This window comes from Scyliorhinus torazame, chromosome 4 (genome assembly GCF_047496885.1).
Source record: "Scyliorhinus torazame isolate Kashiwa2021f chromosome 4, sScyTor2.1, whole genome shotgun sequence".
NCBI lineage: Eukaryota > Metazoa > Chordata > Chondrichthyes > Carcharhiniformes > Scyliorhinidae > Scyliorhinus > Scyliorhinus torazame.
In genome coordinates this window covers 109,427,619-109,448,443 of record NC_092710.1, presented here as the reverse complement: position 1 = coordinate 109,448,443, position 20,825 = coordinate 109,427,619, and the positions used below count along the sequence as shown (strand labels likewise).

At 50.1% G+C, this 20,825-nt stretch overlaps 1 protein-coding gene across 1 annotated transcript in view; it reads left to right on the top strand.

Moving 5' to 3' along the window:
- Positions 1-20,825, top strand: part of epm2a (EPM2A glucan phosphatase, laforin) — a 70,508-nt gene that overhangs the window by 23,914 nt on the left and 25,769 nt on the right. Inside the window, exon 3 of the mRNA XM_072498463.1 lies at positions 16,682-16,923. Within this exon, the coding sequence (XP_072354564.1) occupies positions 16,682-16,923 (242 nt within the window). The remainder of the gene's footprint in view (positions 1-16,681; positions 16,924-20,825) is intronic.

The window sequence follows — 20,825 nt, the reverse complement described above, 5'->3', positions numbered from 1 at the left end:
GGTTCTGAGGAATGTGGAGGAACAGAGAGATCTTGGGATTCATGTCCACAGATCTCTGAAGGTTGCCACTCAAGTGGATAGAGCCGTGAAGAAGGTCTATAGTGGTAGCGTTTATTAACAGGGTGCTTGAGTTTAAGAGCTGTGGGATTATGCTGCAACTGTACAGGACCCTGGTGAGACCACATTTGGAGTATTGTGTGCAGTTCTGGTCACCTCATTATAAGAAGGATGTGGAAGCATTGGAAAGGGTGCAAAGGAGATTTACCAGGATGCTGCCTGGATTGGAGGGTAGGTCTTACGAGGAAAGGTTGAGTGAGTTAGGGCTTTTCTCATTGGAGCGAAGGAGGATGAGAGGCGACTTAATAGAGGTTTATAAGATGATGAGGGGGATAGATAGAGTGGACGTTCAGAGACTATTTCCTCGGATGGATGTAGCTGTTACAAGGGGGCATAACTATAAGGTTCGGGGTGGGAGATATAGGAGGGATGTCCGAGGTAGGTTCTTCACTCAGAGAGTGGTTAGGGTGTGGAATGGACTGCCTGCTGTGATAGTGGAGTTGGACACTTTAGGAACTTTCAAGCGGTTATTGGATAGGCACATGGAGCACACCAGAATGACAGGGAGTGGGATAGCTTGATCTTGGTTTCGGACAAAGCTCGGCACAACATCGAGGGCCGAAGAGCCTGTTCTGTGCTGTACTGTTCTATGTTCTAGAAGGACAGCATTTATTACCTATTCCTAGTTGCCCTTGTGAAGTGTTAAGTGTTGTTGATGGAGATTTGGTGGGTTACTGCAGTGCATCTTCCAGGTGGTACACACTGCTGCTACTGTGCATCGGTGTTGACAGGAGTGAATGTTTAAGGTGGTTTATGGCATGCGGTCCAGCAGGCTGCCTTGTCCTGGATGGTGTTGACTGCTTGAGTGTTTTGGAACTGCACTCATCCAGGCACTCCTGGCTTTGGGGAATCAGGAGGTAAATTACTCGCCCCAGAATTTCCAGGCTCTGGTTTGCTGTTGTAACCACAGTACTTTCTATTATATAGTCCCCTTTCTTGCTATAAACATTTTCACTACAAACATTTTTGCAATCCCAGTCAATCTTTGGTTAATTAATGAACAAACATTTTTTTTAAATGTACATTTTGGTGCTGACAGTGAAGATTGGAAAATGAGAACTCCATCCATTTCTTCCAAGCTCTCCCAGTTGAAGTCCACTCCCAGTAGTCAATAACATGCCCCCGACAAACCTCAGAACATAATTCCCAATTACACTGGACAACATACTTTCATTCAACCCAAGTCATTCTGGAGCCTCTATAATATGTTGCTGCTGTTTGGTTCTGTCTGTGGACGTATAGAGGAGTATGGGTTAGATGGTGGAGTCGGTAAACTTTAAAAAAAAAAAAAAAAAAAATTTTATTAAAGTTTTCACAAAATATCAACAACAAAATGTACAAGGAACCCAATAGAATTAAATACAAAACAAAACAACCCCGTGCCCCCCCCTCCCCCCTATACATAAATAATAAATTAACACCCCGAAACACATAGCAAACATAGCACATATATGCACCCCCTCAGATCCCCCAGTATATACAAACACAAATAAAATAGAACCCACCCTCCCCGGGTTGCTGCTGCTGACGACCATTGTCTACCGTTCTGCCAGGAAGTCCAAGAACGGTTGCCACCGCCTGAAAAACCCTTGCACCGACCCCCTTAAGGCAAATTTCACCCTCCCCAATTTAATAAACCCCGCCATATCGTTGATCCAGGATTCCACGCTTGGGGGCCTCGCATCCTTCCACTGAAGAAGAATCCTTCACCGGGCTACCAGGGACGCAAAGGCCAGAATACCGGCCTCTTTCGCCTCCTGCACTCCCGGCTCCTCTGCCACCCCAAATACTATGAGCCCCCAGCCCGGTTTGACCCTGGATCCTATCACCCTTGTCGCTACGCCTTTCCAAAATTCCTCCAGCGCTGGGCATGCCCAGAACATATGGGTGTGGTTTGCTGGGCTCCCTGAGCACCTAACACACCTGTCCTCACCCCCAAAAAACCGGCTCATCCTTGTCCCGGTCATGTGTGCCCTGTGCATCACCTTAAACTGTATGAGGCTGAGCCTCGTGCACAAAGACGAAGAGTTCACCCTCCCAAAGGCATCTGCCCACGTCATCCCCTCGATCTCCTCCCCCAACTCCTCCTCCCACTTACCTTTCAGCTCCTCCACCGAGGCCTCCTCCTCCTCCTGCATCATCTGGTATGTTGCCGAGATCTTCCCCTCTCCAACCCACACCCCTGAGAGCACCCTGTCCTGTACCGTGCGTGGCAGCAGCAGTGGGAATTCCACCACTTGCCACCTGGCAAACGCCCTTACCTGTAGATACCTAAAGGTGTTTCCCGGGGGGAGCCCGTGCTTCTCCTCCAGCTCACCCAGGCTCGCGAACTTCCCGTCCACAAACAGGTCCCCCAATCTTCTTTTCCCTGCCCTGTGCCACCCCGAAAACCCTCCATCTATTCTCCCTGGGACAAACCGGTGGTTCCCCCGTATCGGGGTCCACACCGAGGCCCCCACTTCCCCCCCGTGCCGCCTCCATTGCCCCCAAATTTTGAGGTAGCCGCCACCACCGGGCTTGTGGTATACCTCATTGGAGGGAGCGGCAGCAGCACCGTTGCCAGCGCCTCCAGACTCGTACCCTCACAGGACGCCGTCTCCAGCCCCTTCCATGCAGCCCCCTCCCCCTCCATCACCTGTTGCTGATTTTGCCTTAGTTCAATTGCTCTGTTTTATTACCTTTGCTCTCGAGTCGCCAGGTATCTTTATGATACCGCCACGAGGTTCAAGTCCTAGTAATGATCCATAATCCAATACACCGATTAGTAAGGTTTAAATCAAAGCACATTTATTATACAGAGTAATCGCTACTCATGCACAAATTCTACATCTAACAGGCCTATACTTAACTTCGGACTGGCCCACCAGGTCAGGGAAACAAATGGCCTTTCGTTCGGGTTCTGAGCCTGCGGGATTCGAAGTTGGTACGGATTGGTAGCTAGGAGCGCCTATCTCGTAGCGAGCGTTGAAGTAAGACTTACGATTTTGATCTTCACTGCTCCGGTCACGGTCAATGTTGGTTCGTTGTTGCTGGGTGACCCGGGCAGGAAGAAGAGCGTGAAGAGAGTGAAGAGGTGGAGAAGAAGAGAGCGATTTGAACTTAGGGCTCAATTCCTATAGTCCCCAGGGGCTTCCCGCCTTTCGGGGCGGACCCTGTACCTGGGTCCCAAGTGATTGGACTTTGTCCCAATTGCTTGGTTCGATTTTATCCAATGCTGGAGCGGTTCCCTGATCGATGGGCGGTCTTGAGGTGCTCGTTTGCCTCATTTTGTGTAGGCTCCTGCTGGCGCCAAAGAGTCTGGTTTTGCTTTGTGTGTCTAAATGTTGCTTATTGTTCCCGGGGATTGCTCATTAGTATGCAGATGGCTGTTGTTTTGTTATGCTGATGGTTGCTGGTATTGATATTGTCTGGCCTTTCCAGAGGTAAATACACAGCCAACCTGCAGCTGCTGGTTTTTGTCTTGTTGGCTGACTTTCCCATCAGCCTTTGCCGTTCGCCATTTTGAATCGGGAGTTGGCCATTTTAAGTGGCTACACACACACCTGCGCACGATCGCTGCATTGGCAGCCCAGTAGTACCCACAGGTTGGGCAGCGCCAACCCCCCCCCATCCGTATTCGGCTCCAGGAACACCCTTCTCACCCTCGGAGTCCCTCGCGCCCACACAAACCCAGTTATGCTCCTGTTGACCCGCCTAAAAAAGGCCTTCGTGATAAGAATGGGGAGGCACTGGAACAGAAACAAAAACCTTGGGAGCACCGTCATCTTGACTGACTGCACCCTACCCGCCAGGGGCAGTGGCAACGGGTCCTACCTCTTAAACTCCTCCTCTATTTGCTCCACCAGCCTCATGAAATTAAGTCTATGCAGGGTCCCCCAGCTCATGGCCACCTGGACCCCCAAATACCTGAAGCTCCTCTCCGCCCTTTTTAGTGGGAGCTCGCCAATCCCCCTCTCCTGGTCTCCTGCGTGAACCATGAACAACTCGCTCTTCCCCATGTTGAGCCTGTACCCTGAGAAATCCCCGAACTCCCTAAGAATCCTCATTACCTCCGGCATTCCCTCCACCGGGTCCGCCACATATAGCAGCAAGTCGTCCGCATAGAGCGACACCATATGCTCCTCCCCACCCCGCACCAGCCCCCTCCAGTTCCTCGACTCCCTCAGTGCCATAGCCAGGGGCTCAATCACCAGTGCGAAGAGCAGGGAGGACAGGGGACACCCCTGCCTCGTCCCTCGATGCAACCGAAAGTACTCAGACCTCCTCTTGTTCATGGCCACACTCGCCATCGGGACCTCGTACAACAGCCTAACCCACCTGACAAACCCCTCCCCAAACCCAAACCTCTTCAGCACCTCCCACAGGTACCCCCACTCTACCCTATTGAAGGCTTTCTCGGCGTCCATCGCCACCACTATCTCCGCCTCCCCCTCCCTCGCCGGCATCATAATAACGTTCAGGAGCCTCTGCACATTCGCGTTCAACTGCCTCCCCTTCACGAACCCCGTCTGGTCCTCATGGATAACCTGCGGCACCCAATCCTGAATTCTCGTGGCTAAGACCTTCGCCAGCATCTTGGCAACTACATTTAACAATGAAATCGGCCTGTAAGACCCACACTACAGGGGATCCTTGTCCCGCTTCAGGATCAAGGAGATCAGTGCCCAGGACATCGTCGGGGGCAAGGCCCCCCCCTCCCTTGCCTCATTGAAGGTCCTAACCAGCAACGGGCCCAACAGGTCCATATATTTTTTGTAGAATTCGACCGGGAAACCGTCCGGCCCCGGTGCCTTCCCCGCCTGCATGCTCCCTATCCCTTTGATCAGCTCCTCCAGCCTAATTGGGACCTCTAATACCGCCACCAGTCCCTCCTCCACCTTCGGGAACCTCAGTTGGTCCAGAAAGCGGCCCATCCCTCCCTCCTCCAGTGGGGGCTCGGATCGGTACAATTCCTTGTAAAAGTCCCTGAAGACCGCATTGATGCCAACCCCACTCCGCACCACAGTCCCTCCCCTGTCCTTAACTCCCCCGATCTCCCTAGCTGCGTCCCGCTTCCGAAGCTGATGTGCCAGCATCCGACTTGCCTTTTCCCCATATTCATAAATCGCCCCCTTGGCCTTCCTCCACTGCGCCTCCGCCTTCCTGGTGGTCAACAGGTCGAATTCGGCCTAGAGGCTACGCCTCTCCCTCAACAGTCCCTCCTCCGGCACCTCCTCGTACCTCCTGTCTACCCTCATCATCTCCCCCACCAGCCTCTCCCTCTGCTCTCTCCTCTCCTTGTGGGCCCTAATGGAGATCAGCTCTCCCCTAACCACCGTCTTCAGCGCCTCCCAGACCATCCCCACTCGGACCGCCCCGTTACCGTTGGCCTCCAGCTATCTTTCTATGCATCCTCGGACCCGCTCGCTCGCCGCCTCGTCCGCCAACAGCCCCACCTCCAAGCGCCACAACTGGCGCTGGTCCCTCTCCTCCCCCCAGCTCTAGGTCTACCCAATGCGGGGCGTGATCCGAAATGGCTATCGCCGAGTACTCGGTATCCTCTACTCTCGCTATCAGCGCCCTGCTCATAACAAAAAAGTTGATCCGGGAATAGGCCTTATAAACGTGCGAGAAGAATGAAAATTCCCTAGCCCCCGGCCTTGTAAACCTCCAAGGGTTCACCCCTCTCATCTGGTACATAAACCCCCTCAGCACTCTAGCCGCCGCCTGCTTCCTACCTGTCCAAGACCTGGAGCGATCCAGTGCCGGATCCAACACCGTGTTAAAGTCCCCCCCCCCCCCCCCCCCACATTATCAGGCCCCCCACTTCCAAGTCCGGGATCCGACCCAACATGCGCCGCATAAAACCCGCATCGTCCCAGTTCGGGGCGTACACGTTGACCAGCACCACCCTCTCTCCCTGCAGCTTACCACTTACCATTACGTACCTACCGCCATTGTCTGTCACAATGCTTGACGCCTCGAACGACACCCTCTTTCCCACCAAGATCGCCACCCCCTGATTTTTGGCATCCAGCCCCGAATGAAACACCTGACCTACCCACCCCTTCCTCAATCTTACCTGGTCTGCCACCTTCAGGTGTGTCTCCTGGAGCATCACCACATCCGCCTTCAGCCCCTTCAGGTGCGCGAACACCCGGTCCCGCTTAACCGGCCCGTTCAGTCCCCTTACGTTCCAGGTTATCAGCCGGATCAAGGGCTACCCGCCCCCCCTCCCCGCCGACTAGCCATAACCCCTCCTTGGCCAGCCACGCGCCCGCACCCCACTCCTGGCCCGTTGCCCATGGCGGCAGATCCATGTCCCAGCCCCCTCTACTAGCTCCAGCTCCCCCTTGACCATACCAGCAGCAATCCGGTCCCCCCCCCCTCCTAGCTGCATTGCTCCCCCCATTGCACCCCTGCAAGTCAGCTGACTCCGGCTGACCCCGGCAACTCCCGCCTCTCCTTCGACTCCTCCCATTGTGGGACTTCCCCTCCCCCTCCATTACCCACCAGCAGGCTCTCCGCCTCCCCCTTCCATCCCAAGCACGGGGAAAAAAAACGCCCCGCCCCGGCCCCGCCCCCTCCAGTCTTCAGCATGGGAAAAAGCCCGCGCTTTCCACTTGCCCGGCCCCGCCTCCTCTGGCACAGCTCCTTTTACAGGCCCTGTCCCCTCACCCCCGACTCGGGCCTCCTCCTCCCCCGCGGGGCTCCATCTCCCCTACCGGCCATCCACCCCCTACTCCGTTTACTTGCCCCCCTCCAAGAGCCCACCCGACAGACCCAACCAAAACAGTGCCCAACCCACCCTAACCACCCACACTGAACCAAAAAGAAACAAGAACAAAGAACCGCCCCTCAAAATGTAACACAACAACAACAATCCCCAACCATCTCCACACCCGACCCCCCCCATCCCGACCCTCAGTTTGTGTCCAGCTTCTCGGCGTGAGCAAAGGCCCACGCCTCCTCCGGGGACTCAAAATAATGGTGCCGGCCCTTGTAGGTGACCCACAGACGCGCCGTCTGCAGCATGCCAAACTTCACCACCTTCCTGTGCAGCACCGCCTTCGCCCGATTGTACCCGGTCCTCCTCTTCGCCACCTCCGCACTCCAGCCCTGATATATTCGAACCTCCGCGTTCTCCCACCTGCTGCTCCTCTCTTTTTTGGCCCACCTGAGTACGCATTCCCGTTCAGTGAACCGATGAAACGGCACCAGCACCGCCCGTGGCGGCTCGTTAGCCTTGGGCCTCCTCGCCAGCACTCTATGGGCCCCTTCCAGCTCCAGGGGCCCCTGGAAGGACCCCGCTCCCATCAGTGAGTTCAACATGGTGACCACATAGGCCCCCACGTCCGGCCCCTCCAGCCCCTCCGGGAGGCCCAGAATCCGCAGATTCTTCCGCCTCGACCGATTCTCCACCTCCTCGAACCGTTCCTGCCATTTCTTGTGGAGCGCCTCGTGTGCCTCCACCTTTACTGTTTGGCCCAAGATCTCGTCCTCGTTATCTGAGATCTTTTGTCGGACCTGCGGATCGCCACCCCTGGGCCGTCTGTGTCTGCAGCAGCTTATCAATAGAAGCCTTCATCGGCTCCAGCAGGTCCGCTTTGAGCTCCCTGAAGCAGCGCTGGATAACCTCCTGCTGCTCCTGCGCCCACTGCATCCACGCTGCCTGGTCCCCGCCCGCCGCCATCTTGCTCTTCTTCCCTCGCACTTTCTTTGGCTTCACCACCACTTTTTTAGTCGCCCCGCTCCTGGTCCAAGCCATACACTGTCGGGGGAATGTTGCAGTCTTCTTCCCGCACCGGGAAATGTTGAAAAAAATCCCGTTGGGGGCCCTGAAAAGAGCCCAAAAGTCCGTTCCAAGCGGGAGCTGCCGAACGTGTGACTTAGCTCTGCATAGCCGCACCCGGAAGTGCTGGAGACGGTAAACCTGATGAACGTCTGACTTTTTTATGTTTCTCAATTCTGTTCAGGTTTAGATCTTTCCATCTTACTCTGTCCCAGAACTCGCTCCAGTGCCACATGAAAATAAACCCTATCCATCTACACACATTACCTTCCCCTATCATTGCTATCCACTTTGTATTGGTCAGTTACAGATTGATGCGTGGAACAGGAATGATGCAAGAGCTTAGTAATGGTTACAGTACAAGGGGTCATTCAGCCCGTGGTGTACAGGCCGCTCTCTGCAAGAACAACTCAACAAATCATGTCCCCGACTTCCTCCATAGCTCTTTTAAATAGCCACAGTTGAATCCACCTCCACCACATACTCGGGCAGTGCATTCCAGGTCCAAACCACTCACTGCAGTTTTTAAAGTTCTTTGATTGGGTGTGGGTGGCACTGGCAATGTCATCATTTGTTACCTATTCCAAATTGACCTTGAATTGAGCAGTTTGCTCGGCCATTTCAATGTAAATCGGGTGGTCAATAGGACTTTAAACTAAAGATTGGGGGGGAAGGGAAAGTCAGGGAACCAAGAGGTGAAGTAATCAGTGGGAAGCGTAGCTGCTTAGGAATACAAAAAAGCACAAAAAGACAGAACTCAGGAGAGGTTACAATAGTCCCCATCCCACAAAATATGACACAGTGTATGGAGAGGCTCAGCAAACCAAGGTCCACCACACTAAGAAAACAAAAAGGGACGGTCAATAGAGAATTAAAGGTGCTATATTTAAATGCGCGCAGTGTACGGAACAAGGTAGATGAGCTTGTGGCCCAGATTGCGACTGGCAGGTATGATGTGGTAGGCATCACAGAGAAATGGTTGCAGGGGGTTCAGGACTGGCATTTAAACATCCAGGGATTCACAACCTATCGAAAAGACAGAGAGGTGGGCAGATGGGGCGGGGTTGCCTTGTTTATTAGGAATGAAATTAAATCAATAGCACTAAACGACATGGGGTCGGATGATGTGGAGTCTGTGTGGGTAGAGTTGAGGAACCAGAAAGGTAAAAAAAACCATAATGGGAGTTATGTACAGGCCTCCTAACAGTGGTCAGGACCAGGGGCACAAGATGCACCATGAAATAGAAAGTGCATGTCAGAAAGGCAAGGTCACAGTGATCATGGGGGACTTCAATATGCAGGTGGACTGGGTAAATAATACTGCCAGTGGACCCAAGGAAAGGGAATTCATTGAATGTTTACAGGAGGGCTTTTTGGAATAGCTTGTGATGGAGCCCATGAGGGGACAGGCCATTCTGGACTTAGTGTTATGTAATGAGCCAGACTTGATTAAAGATCTTAAAGTAAGGGAGCACTTAGGAGGCAGTGATCATAATATGGTCGAATTCAATCTCCAATTTGAAAGAAAGAAGGTAGAATCAGATGTAAAGGTGTTGCAGTTAAATAAAGGTAACTACAGGGGCATCAGGGAGGAACTGACGAAAATCGACTGGGAGCAGAGCCTAGTGGGAAAGACAGTAGAACAGCAATGGCAGGAGTTTCTGGGAGTAATTGAGGACACAGTACAGAGGTTCATCCCAAAGAAAAGAAAGGTTATCAGAGGGGGAATTAGGCAGCCATGGCTGACAAAGGAAGTTAGGGAATGCATCAAAGCAAAAGAGAAAGCCTATAATGTGGCAAAGAGTAGTGGGAAGTCAGAAGATTGGGAAGGCTACAAAAACAAACAAAGGATAACAAAGAGAGAGATAAGGAAAGAGAGGATCAAATTTGAAGGTAGGCTAGCCAGTAACATTAGGAATGATAGTAAAAGTCTCTTTAAATACATTAAAAACAAACGAGAGGCAAAAGTTGACATTGGGCCGCTCCAAAATGACGCTGGTAATTTTGTGATGGGAGACAAGGAAATAGCCGAGGAACTGAATAAGTACTTTGCCTTAGTCTTCACAGTAGAAGACATGAGTAATATCCCAACAATTCCGGAGAGTCGGGGACAGAGTTGAATATGGTAGCCATCACAAAGGAGAAAGTGCTAGAGAAACTAAGAGGTCTAAAAATTGATAAATCTCCGGGCCCAGATGGGCTACATCCTAGAGTTCTAAAGGAGATAGCTGAAGAAATAGTGGAGGCGTTGGTGATGATGTTTCAAAAGTCACTGGAGTCAGGGAAAGTACCAGAGGATTGGAAAATTGCTGTTGTAACCCCCCTGTTCAAGAAGGGAACAAGGAAAAAGATGGAAAATTATAGGCCAATTAGCCTAACCTCGGTTGTTGGCAAGATTCTAGAATCCATTGTTAAGGATGAGATTTCTAAATTCTTGGAAGTGCAGGGTCGGATTAGGACAAGTCAGCATGGATTTAGTAAGGGGAGGTCTTGCCTGACAAACCTGTTAGAGTTCTTTGAAGAGATAACAAATAGGTTAGACCAAGGAGAGCCAATGGATGTTATCTATCTTGACTTCCAAAAGGCCTTTGATAAGGTGTCTCACGGTAGACTGCTGAGTAAAATAAGGGCCCATGGTATTCGAGGCAAGGTACTAACATGGATTGACGACTGGCTGTCAGGCAGAAGGCAGAGAGTTGGGATAAAAGGTTATTTTTCGGAATGGCAACCGGTGACGAGTGGTGTCCCGCAGGGTTCAGTGTTGGGGCCACAGCTGTTCTCTTTATATATTAACGATCTAGATGACGGGACTGAGGGCATTCTGGCTAAGTTTGCCGATGATACAAAGATAGGTGGAGGGGCAGGTAGTATGGAGGAGGTGGGGAGGCTGCAGAAAGATTTAGACAGTTTAGGAGAGTGGTCCAAGAAATGGCTGATGAAATTCAACGTGGGCAAGTGCGAGGTCTTGCACTTTGGAAAAAAGAATAGAGGCGTGGACTATTTTCTAAACGGTGACAAAATTCATAATGCTGAAGTGCAAAGGGACTTGGGAGTCCTAGTCCAGGATTCTCTAAAGGTAAACTTGCAGGTTGAGTCCGTAATTAAGAAAGCAAATGCAATGTTGTCATTCATCTCAAGAGGCTTGGAATATAAAAGCAGGGATGTACTTCTGAAGCTTTATAAAGCATTAGTTAGGCCCCATTTAGAATACTGTGAGCAATTTTGGGCCCCACACCTCAGGAAGGACATACTGGCACTGGAGCGGGTCCAGCGGAGATTCACACGGATGATCCCAGGAATGGTAGGCCTAACATACGATGAACGTCTGAGGGTCCTGGGATTATATTCATTGGAGTTTAGGAGGTTGAGGGGAGATCTAATAGAAACTTACAAGATAATGAATGGCTTAGATAGGGTGGATGTAGGGAAGTTGTTTCCATTCACAGGGGAGACTAGGACCCGGGGGCACAGCCTTAGAATAAAAGGGAGTCACTTTAGAACAGAGATGAGGAGAAATTTCTTCAGCCAGAGAGTGGTGGGTCTGTGGAATTCATTGCCACAGAGGGCGGTGGAGGCCGGGACGTTGAGTGTCTTTAAGACAGAAGTTGATAAATTCTTGATTTCTCGAGGAATTAAGGGCTATGGAGAGAGAGCGGGTAAATGGAGTTGAAATCAGCCATGATTGAATGGTGGAGTGGACTCGATGGGCCGAATGGCCTTACTTCCACTCCTATGTCTTATGGTCTTATGGACACTTCAGAGTCAACCACATTGTCATGGGTCTGGAGTCACATGTAGGCCAGATCGGGTAAGGACAACAGATTTCCTCCTCTAAAGGTCATTAGTGAACTATATAAGATTTTACAACAATCCTATCTACTCCGTCTGGACTCCTCATGATTTTGAACAGCTGCTATCAAATCTCCTCTCAACTTTTGCTTCTCCGAGGAGAAAAATCCCAGCCTCTCCAGTCAATTCCTGTGACTTAATTCCTTCATCCCTGGAACCATTTTCATAATTTGTTTTCTGCACCCTGTCTAAAACCTTCACATCCTTCCTAAAATGGATGTCCAGAATTAGACACAATACTCCAGTTGAGATTGGATCTGGGTTTTATTTTTTTCAATCTATATACTGCTTTGATCATATCTTCCCTGTTTTTGTACTTAATGCGTCTTATTTATAAAGCCCAGAAACCCATATGTATTTTAAACTATTCTCTCTACCTGCCCTGCCACCTTCAACAACTTGTTCATAGGTTCATAAGATAGGGCAGCACGTGGCACAGTGGTTAGCACTGCAGCCTACGGCGCTGAGGACCCAGGTTTGAATCCCGGCCCTGGGTCACTGTCCTGTGGCGTTTGCACATTTTCCCCGTGTCACCCCCACAACCCAAAGATGTGTAGGTTAGGTGGATTGGCCATGCTAAAATAATAACTGGTACTCAAAATTTAAACAAAAAAATAAATTCATAAGATATAGGAGCAGAATTAGGCCATTTAACCCATCAAGTCTGCTCTGCCATTCATTCATGGCTGATCTCATCCTGGCCTTAACTCCACTATCCTGCCCATTCTCCATAACCCTTCAACCCATTGCCAATTAAAAATCTGTCTAACTCCTCCTTACTTGTGCACATATACCCCCAGGTCTCCCTGTTCCTGCATCCCATTTAGTATTGTACACTTTATTTATATTGACTATTTTTGCTATATTTACTTGCTATAAATATGGCAGTCAATAAGGTTGCCCTTTTGTCTAGATATTGATGTTATATTGCTTTCAGAGTCGCCAGGTATCAAATGATACCACCACAAGGTTCAACCGGATATCGATCAAAGACCCAACAACCACTTAGTTAGTTCAAGTTCAATAATACTTTATTTACACACAAGATTAACTTATACGTGCAACATAAACACTACGAGCCTAACAACTATGACAACCTGTACTTAACTTCAGGCACCCGGCTTAGGTGAGAGGAACAGTGGCCGTTGTTCAATACTGGATCGGCTGGGTCTGGATAAGTAACTGCTGCTCAGCTAGGATCATCCGTCTGGTAGCGGGCGTTGAACTTGAACTTGCTTCTGGTTGTGGTGCTACAGTTGGAGATGGACGTTGCCGGAGCGCCAGGTCTAAAAGAGATTGAACACATGGCAGTGTCTCTCTTTATCCTTGGGGAGTTCCGCGCTCTTTTGGGCGGTCCTTAGGTTTGGACCCAATAATTCGGCAGACTTCGATCACTGCCTTCGATCTGAGCCAATAAAGGGGCGGGTGCCTTGATGGCTGGGCGTGTCCGAAGCGGTCATTGACCTTGCTGTTTATGCTTCCTGAGTAAAGGGAGTGGCGCCGATCTGTCTGGAATTGTATCTGATATCGGAGTACCAGTTCCTTTGTCTTAGGGAAATGGGTCATTAGAATGCAAATCGGCTGGGGGTTTCGATACTGCCTGGTTCTCTGCTTACAAATATACATTTAGGCTCTGAGCCTGCCTGAATCTTGTATTGGCCATATTTCCCTTGAGTCTTTGCAAATGTCCATGTTTCTTTGTAAGTGGCCATCCCCAATAGCTACACTATCCTTATTTTTCACACCAAAATGCATCATGTCACACTCCTGTGCATCAAATTCCATCTGCTATATTTCCACTGATTTCATAAGCCTGACTTGCCCTCTGGGACTCCATTATTTTTCTTCCAGTTCACAATAATTGCTGGTTTTGTCTCATCTCTAAATTTTGAAATTGTGCCCTTACACCCAAGATTAGGGAATTAATATAGATCAAGACTCCTGAGGAGCCCACCTCAGATTGTTCACCCTCCGTTTCCTGTCACTCAGCCAACATCACATCTATTCTGCCATTGTCCCTTTTAACGCATGGGCTTCAGCTTTACTGCACTTTTACTCAAACGGAGGGAGGTGGTGGAATGATGGTATTATCACTGGGCTAGTAATCCAGAAACCCAGGGTAATGATCCGGGTTCAAATCCCACCACGGCAAATGGTTACATTTGAATTCAATAAAAATCTGGAATCTGATGACCATGAAACCGTTGTTGATCTAGTTCACTAATGTCCTTTCAGAAATCTGTCATCCTTACCTACATGTGACTCCAGAGCACAGTGCCAGAGTCGGGGACCCAGGTTCAATCCTGGTCTTGTGTGACTGTCTGTGTGGAAGTTCCCCATTTGTCATGAGTTTCCTCCGGATTCTCTGGATTCCTTCCACATTCCAAAGATGTGCAGGTTAGATGGATTGGCCATGATCAATGTGTGAGGATAGGGCAGTAGAGTGCTCTTTCAGAGGGTCAGTGCAGACTAGATGGGTCGAATGGCCTCCTGCACTGGATTCTATGAAACACTTTTTTCAAGTCCATATTACCCCTATTAACCCTCTCTGCTACCTCATTCAAGAAATCCATGCAGGCTTTCCTTAATGTCCAAATGATTTGACAGGAACATAGAATTTACAGTGCAGAAGGAGGCCAATCGGCCCATCGGGTCGGCACCGGCCCGCGGAAAGAGCACCCTACTTAAGGCCACACCTCCACCCTAGCCTATAACCCAGTATCCCCAACTAACCTTTTTGGACACCAAGGGGCAATTTATCATGACCAATCCACCTAACCTGCAGGAAACCAGAGCACCCGGAGGAAACTCACGCAGACACAGGGAGAACGTGCAGACTCCGCACAAACAGTGACCCAAGCCGGGAATCGAACCTGGGACCCTGGCGCTGTGAAGCAACAGTGCCACCCACTGTGGTACCGTGCCGCCCCAGATCATTGTTTCTAAAAGGTTTCCCCCAGGTTAACCTGACTGGTCTATAATTGCTGAGTTTATTCTGATACCATTTTGTTGATCAAGGATTTACAATTCTAAAGTCCAGTACCACCACCCGTGTAATTGAGGATTGGATATTGCAGTTTCCACCCTTCCATCACTTGGATGCATTTCATCCACCTTGGTGACATATCAACTTTAAGTACACCCAGGGTCTTTAAGCCTCCACTTTATCAATTTCACTTGGGAAAGATATAGATTTGCAACAAAACACAGAATGTCATCCACACATGGAAATTATGGGCAGGAAAAGACCAGCTTCATCAATAACACGATGACTAGATCAAATACTTCTTTCCCACCTTAATTCCCACAGCCACATAATCTCTTGGGATGGGGAAAAGACCCAAAACCGCTAAATGAAAAAATAATTTGGAAAATTCCTGTTCCAACTCCCTCAAGTGATCAAAACTAGTCTGGGAGATTACACATAGATCAGGGGCGAAATTCTCCCCCAACGGCGCGATGTCCGCCGACTGGCGCCAAAAACGGCGCCAATCAGACGGGCATCGCGCCGGCCCAAAGGTGCGGAATGCTCCGCATCTTTGGGGGCCGAGCCCCAACATTGAGGAGCTAGGCCGGAGCCGGAGGGATTTCCACCCCGCCAGCTGGCGGAAATGGCGTTTGGTGCCCCGCCAGCTGGCACGGAAATGCGGCGCATGCGCGGGAGCGTCAGTGGCGGCCGACAGTTTCCCGCGCATGCGCAGTGGGGAGAGTCTCTTCCGCCTCCGCCATGGTGGAGACCGTGGTGGAGGCGGAAGGGAAAGAGTGCCCCCACGGAACGGTGGGCCCCGATCGCGGGCCAGGCCAGGCCACCGTGGGGGCACCCCCCGGGGTCAGATCGCCCCGCGCCCCCCCCCCGGAGCTCGCCCATGCCGCCTGGTCCCGCCGGTAAATACCAGCTTTGATTTACGCCGGCGGGACAGGCAATTTCTGGGCGGGACTTAGGCCCATCCGGGCCGGAGAATTGAGCGGGGGTCCCGCCAACCGGCGCGGCCCGATTCCTGCCCCCGCCCAATCTCCGGTACCGGAGACTTCGGTGGGGGCGGGGGCGGGATTCACGGCGGCCAACGGCCATTCTCCGACCCGGCGGGGGGTCGGAGAATGACGCCCCAGGTGTTATCTATAAAGATACCTCTCTGCAGATTTATCTGAAGTCCGGGAAGACAGTAGTGCAGTGGTAATGTCAGGGGCTGTTTAGCACAGGGCTAAATCGCTGGCTTTGAAAGCAGACCAAGGCAGGCCAGCAGCACGGTTCAATTCCCGTAACAGCCTCCCCGAACAGGCGCCGGAATGTGGCGACTAGGGGCTTTTCACAGTAACTTCATTGAAGCCTACTTGTGACAATAAACAATTTTCATTTCATTTCATTTTTCACTGGACTATGAATCCAGAGCTATGGGGTCCAAATACCACCATGGTAAGTAAAATCTGTTATTACAAAGCTAATCTCAATAATAATGATCATTAGACTACCATTGATTGTTGTAAAAACTCATCTGATTACCTAATGTCCCTTTTGGGGAGGAAAACCACCATCTTTCCCTGGTTTGGATTGCTTGTGCCTCCAGATCCACAGCACTATGGTTGACTCTTAATTGCCGCCTGAAATAGCTGAGCAAGCAATTCAGTTCAAGGGCAATTAGGGATGGGCAACAAATGCTGGACTTGCTAATGACGCCCACTTCCCATGAAAGAATAAATACAAAAGAAAATGTATTAACAGTGGGTGGTTGGTTTGGTAAAGCATATATTGGAAGTATTATCGTGTAGACATCTATCAAGTTTATACCAAATATATGCTCTTCTCTATAGTTACAGTTGGGTGTAAACTGCCTCCTTTTCCATTTTAAGGTGAGTTTCTTGTGCAGGTTATAACTTAATCAAAAGTGTGATGCAACAGCTGGAATATATTCACAATGAATTGAATGTTGTTCTGATTGCCTCTAGAATTCTGCCCCGGATTTGGCTTGGCAGCTGTCCTCGACAGATGGAACATGTGACGGTTAAACTTAAGCACGAGCTGGGAGTCACTGCGGTAATGAACTTCCAGACAGAGTGGGACGTGGTTCACAATTCTTGCGGATGTAACCGCAAAGCGGAGTCAATGAAACCCGAATTCATGATGGAACTATACAAAGGCACTGGCTTAGCATATGTGTGGATGCCAACTCCAGATATGAGTACAGAAGGTGAATGAGTACTGGTATTGACCATCATTGCTTACTGCCAGAGACATTTCGCTATCAGGGGAAGGTGGAAAATACATAGAATATAGAACACATTATAAGGTCTCAGTGATAATCAACAACGATTTTCATTTATAGAGCGACTTTAACTTAGTGAAAAATCTCTCTGGCACTTTACAGGAACATGGTCAAAAAAACTAATTTGATACCAAGTCAAAGGAGGCGATATGAGGGCAGATGACCAAAAATGTGGTCAGAGATATTTTTTAAGGAGGGTCTTAAAGGAGGAGGGAGAGATTGAAGAGGCAGAGAGGTGTAGGGAGGGAATTCCAGACCTCCGGGCCTAGGCAGCTGACGGCACTGATGCCGTTGGAACAGTGAAAGATGGGGAGGGGAGGGAAGGGTGGCACGGTGGCACAGTGGTTAGCACTGTTGCCTCACAGCGCCAGGCATCTGCGTTCAATTCTGGCCTTGGGTAGGTTAGGCCAGTTTTATTGCTCCTCCCTAATGGCCCTCGAGTAGGTGGTGGTGAGCTGCCTCCTTGAACTGCTGAAGTCTGTGTGGTGCAGGTACACCCACAGTATTGTTAGAGGAGTAGGTTCCAGGATTTTGGCTCAGCTCATTTGTTCCCGAAACACTCAACCATGCCTTTATAATCTCTCAACCTGATCATTCGAATATATTCCTGGTTGATCTCCTACATCCTTTAAACTTATTTGTAAAACTCAAGCAAGTTTGTAAAACTTTTCATCCATCACCCCTGCACTTGCTTTTGGTTAAGCAAAGCCTCTATTTTAAAATCTCATCTTAGTTTTAAAATCTTTGGGGCGGCACTGTGCCAGGTACCCAGGTTTGATTCCGACCTTGGGTGACTCTGTGTGGAGTTTTCAAATTTTCCCCTGATTTGCGATGGTTTCTTCCGGGTGCTCTGGTTTCCTCCCACAGTCCAAAGATGTGCAGGTTAGATGGATTGGTCAGGCTAAATTGCCCCTTAGTGTCCTAAAAGGTTAGGTTGTGTCACTGGGTTACGGGGATGGAGTGGAGAAGCGGACCTAAGTAGAGTCCCCTTTCAGAGGGTCGGTGCAGTCTCGAAGGGCCGTATGGCCTCCTTCTGCACTGTACAGATTCTATTCTATCCTTCCCTGGCTTTGCTCCTCACTGTCTTTGTACTCTGCTCTAGCCCAAAAGCTCTCTGAGCTACCTGTGCTCCTCTAATTCTGGCCTTTTGAGAATTTCAATTTTTATTGCTGCACCATGTAGCCATGTTCCCCTCTGGGGAAGCCAGACCGAATCGATACCTGCAGCCATCAACATAACAACACCCCAGCCATCTGCATATAAAGTAGCAATCCCGGGAACAATATGTTACAAATTAGTATCGCAAAGCCGACCCAGACCTTTCGGCGCCAGCAGGAGCTGACACAAAGAGAGGTAAACGACCACCCCTCGATCAAGGAATCGCTCCAGCATTGGAGAATATCGAACTAAGTGATTGGGACCAAGTCCAATCACTTGGAACCAGGTACAAGGTCCGCCCCGAGAGGCGGGAAGCCCCTGGGGACTATAAGAATAGGGGCCAAGTTCAAATCGACCCTTCTTCTCCTCTCCGCACCCTTCGAGACCCTCTGCAACAGCCGCGAGAAACTCCAACGCTCGCTACGAGATAGGCACTCCTGACTATCGACCTGTACCAGCTTTGAATCCCGCAGGCTCAGAACCCATACGAAAGGCCATTCGTTTCCCTGAGCTGGTGGGCCATTTCCAAAGTTAAGTATTGGCCTGTTAGTTGTAGGAAGTAGCTTAGAAGTAGAATTAATGTATAAGTATTGATTACTGTATATAATAAATGTGCGTTGATTTAACTCTTACTAAGCGGTGTGTTGGATTATTAATCATTACTCGGACTTGAACCATGTGGCGGTATCAGAAAGATACCTGGCGACTCAAGAGCAAAGGCGACAGAATAAGAGCAATTAAACTAAGGCTAAAACGAGCAACATTTTGGCGACTCCGCCGGGACCAGATCTAGAAGCGGAAAACCACTCCGGGAGAACCCAAGAAATTTGAATTAGAAACCCAATTGGAAACAGAAAACCACAAGTGTTCAAGCAGTTCTGATCAATACTCATAATTCGGAAGTGTGCGTATGCATGCGTAACTAACAGGGCTATAAGGTAAAACTGATAGATTTTTGTTGCGTCAAAACTGTCGGAAGTCTGTATTTTCGGAAAGTAACGAAAGCCGTACCCGTATTTACAACACCGCCTTAGCCCCCTGTTCCAAATTTAGAAGAAGCAGTCGGATAGGAAAAATGGCCATGCAGGCAATGCAGTGCCTCATGAACCCTGAGGAATTTGCGGTCGCAGCGACCAGCAGCAGTAGAGTGGGACAGTGTCCCATTTGGGAGGAGGAAATCCGGAAATATCTCAAGGGCAAAGGATGGCCCCTGTGGAATGATTTCTGCGATAATGAGGAATCAGGTCCCGGAAGTATAGGGCATACTTGGTGGGGGAACCTGAGCGAGATACACAAAAAGAGCTTGGGAAAAGCTCGCAAGCCGAGGGCAATCGTGCCGTTTGGCACAATTGCGAGGCACAGAGGAGGTCGGCAAGACACTCCGCAAAGAGGTTGAGGGCATACATCGGATGAGTAAAGTCGATGTAAGCGAAGTTGAAAAAGAGAATTTAGAATTAAGGAGAAGATCACACCGTTCCTCCCCAGCTCAGACCCCCACCATTTCTTTGCCACAGTTAGACGTCAGGCGCACATGTACGTCCTGGACGAGAGAGAGCATGTAAAGCTCACGGTTTTAAGTTTAGACCCGTCGGTAGCAGCAGCCCTTCCCGACCCACAGAATGTAGGAGGAGGCACCCTTGCTGGAATGCATACCGCGATCCTGGATGCAATCGGGTATAACTGGGGTGACCCCATAGATGGCCTCAATAAATGTAGGCAGAAGAAATCTGAGCACCCCACAGCGTTCGCTGGACGCCTGTGGATTCACTCCACAGCAGTCTTTGGAGACGTAGACCGTGCCCATTTGTCCCCAGACAACATGGCCAAATGGACCCACGCCCTTATCTCCCATGCCACAGATGCAGGACAGAAAGCCTGTACTAGTTATGATCCCTCAGAAGAGGCCCATAACGAGAAATGGGTGGTGAAAAGATTGTCCCGCGTTTGGGAGCAATCTGTTCAGAGCAAACCCACCGTTAAAAACACCGAGGAAAAGCAAGCCGCCGCTGACATGTAGGCAGTAAAAACACATCACAACCCCGCATGGGTAAATGAGGGAAAGAACAGCCCCCCACCCAAGTCACAAGAGTGTTACAACTACAGACAGTTGGGACATTTCGCGAAAGAGTGCAATGCCCCTAAAAAGCCACAGAGAGCCCAACAGACGGGCACTCGGATTAAGAAAAAGACAGAGCCCATCCATAGCGTTAACGCCCGTTCGGATCAGTCGGACTTGACCGGAATGGACTGATGGTGTACGGGCTCCCCCAGTTGGGTCTGCGACACCCTTTGGGATAGGTCAGGATGACCTGTAGTTGCAGCGAAAATTCGGGGACAGCCTATCTAATTTCTTTGGGACACAGGAGGGTCCCGCACCACCATAAATTCCTCCACCCTAGTTCAAAAAGACACGTGGCCCATTACAGCCACTATCACCCTCTGCGGCTTTACAGGCCACTCACAGCAGGGACACATCACAGCCCCTGTACCCATTCAAATCAGAACCATCACCACCAAGCACCCCGTAGTTTCAGTAGACCTGCCCGACACAGCAGAACACATTCTGGGAATTGACTTCATGAATTCCCACCACCTTTCATTCGATCCAGTCAACCAGTGTGTCTGGAAGATGGCAAAATCCGCTAGAGCCCCCGCAACGCTCAACATAG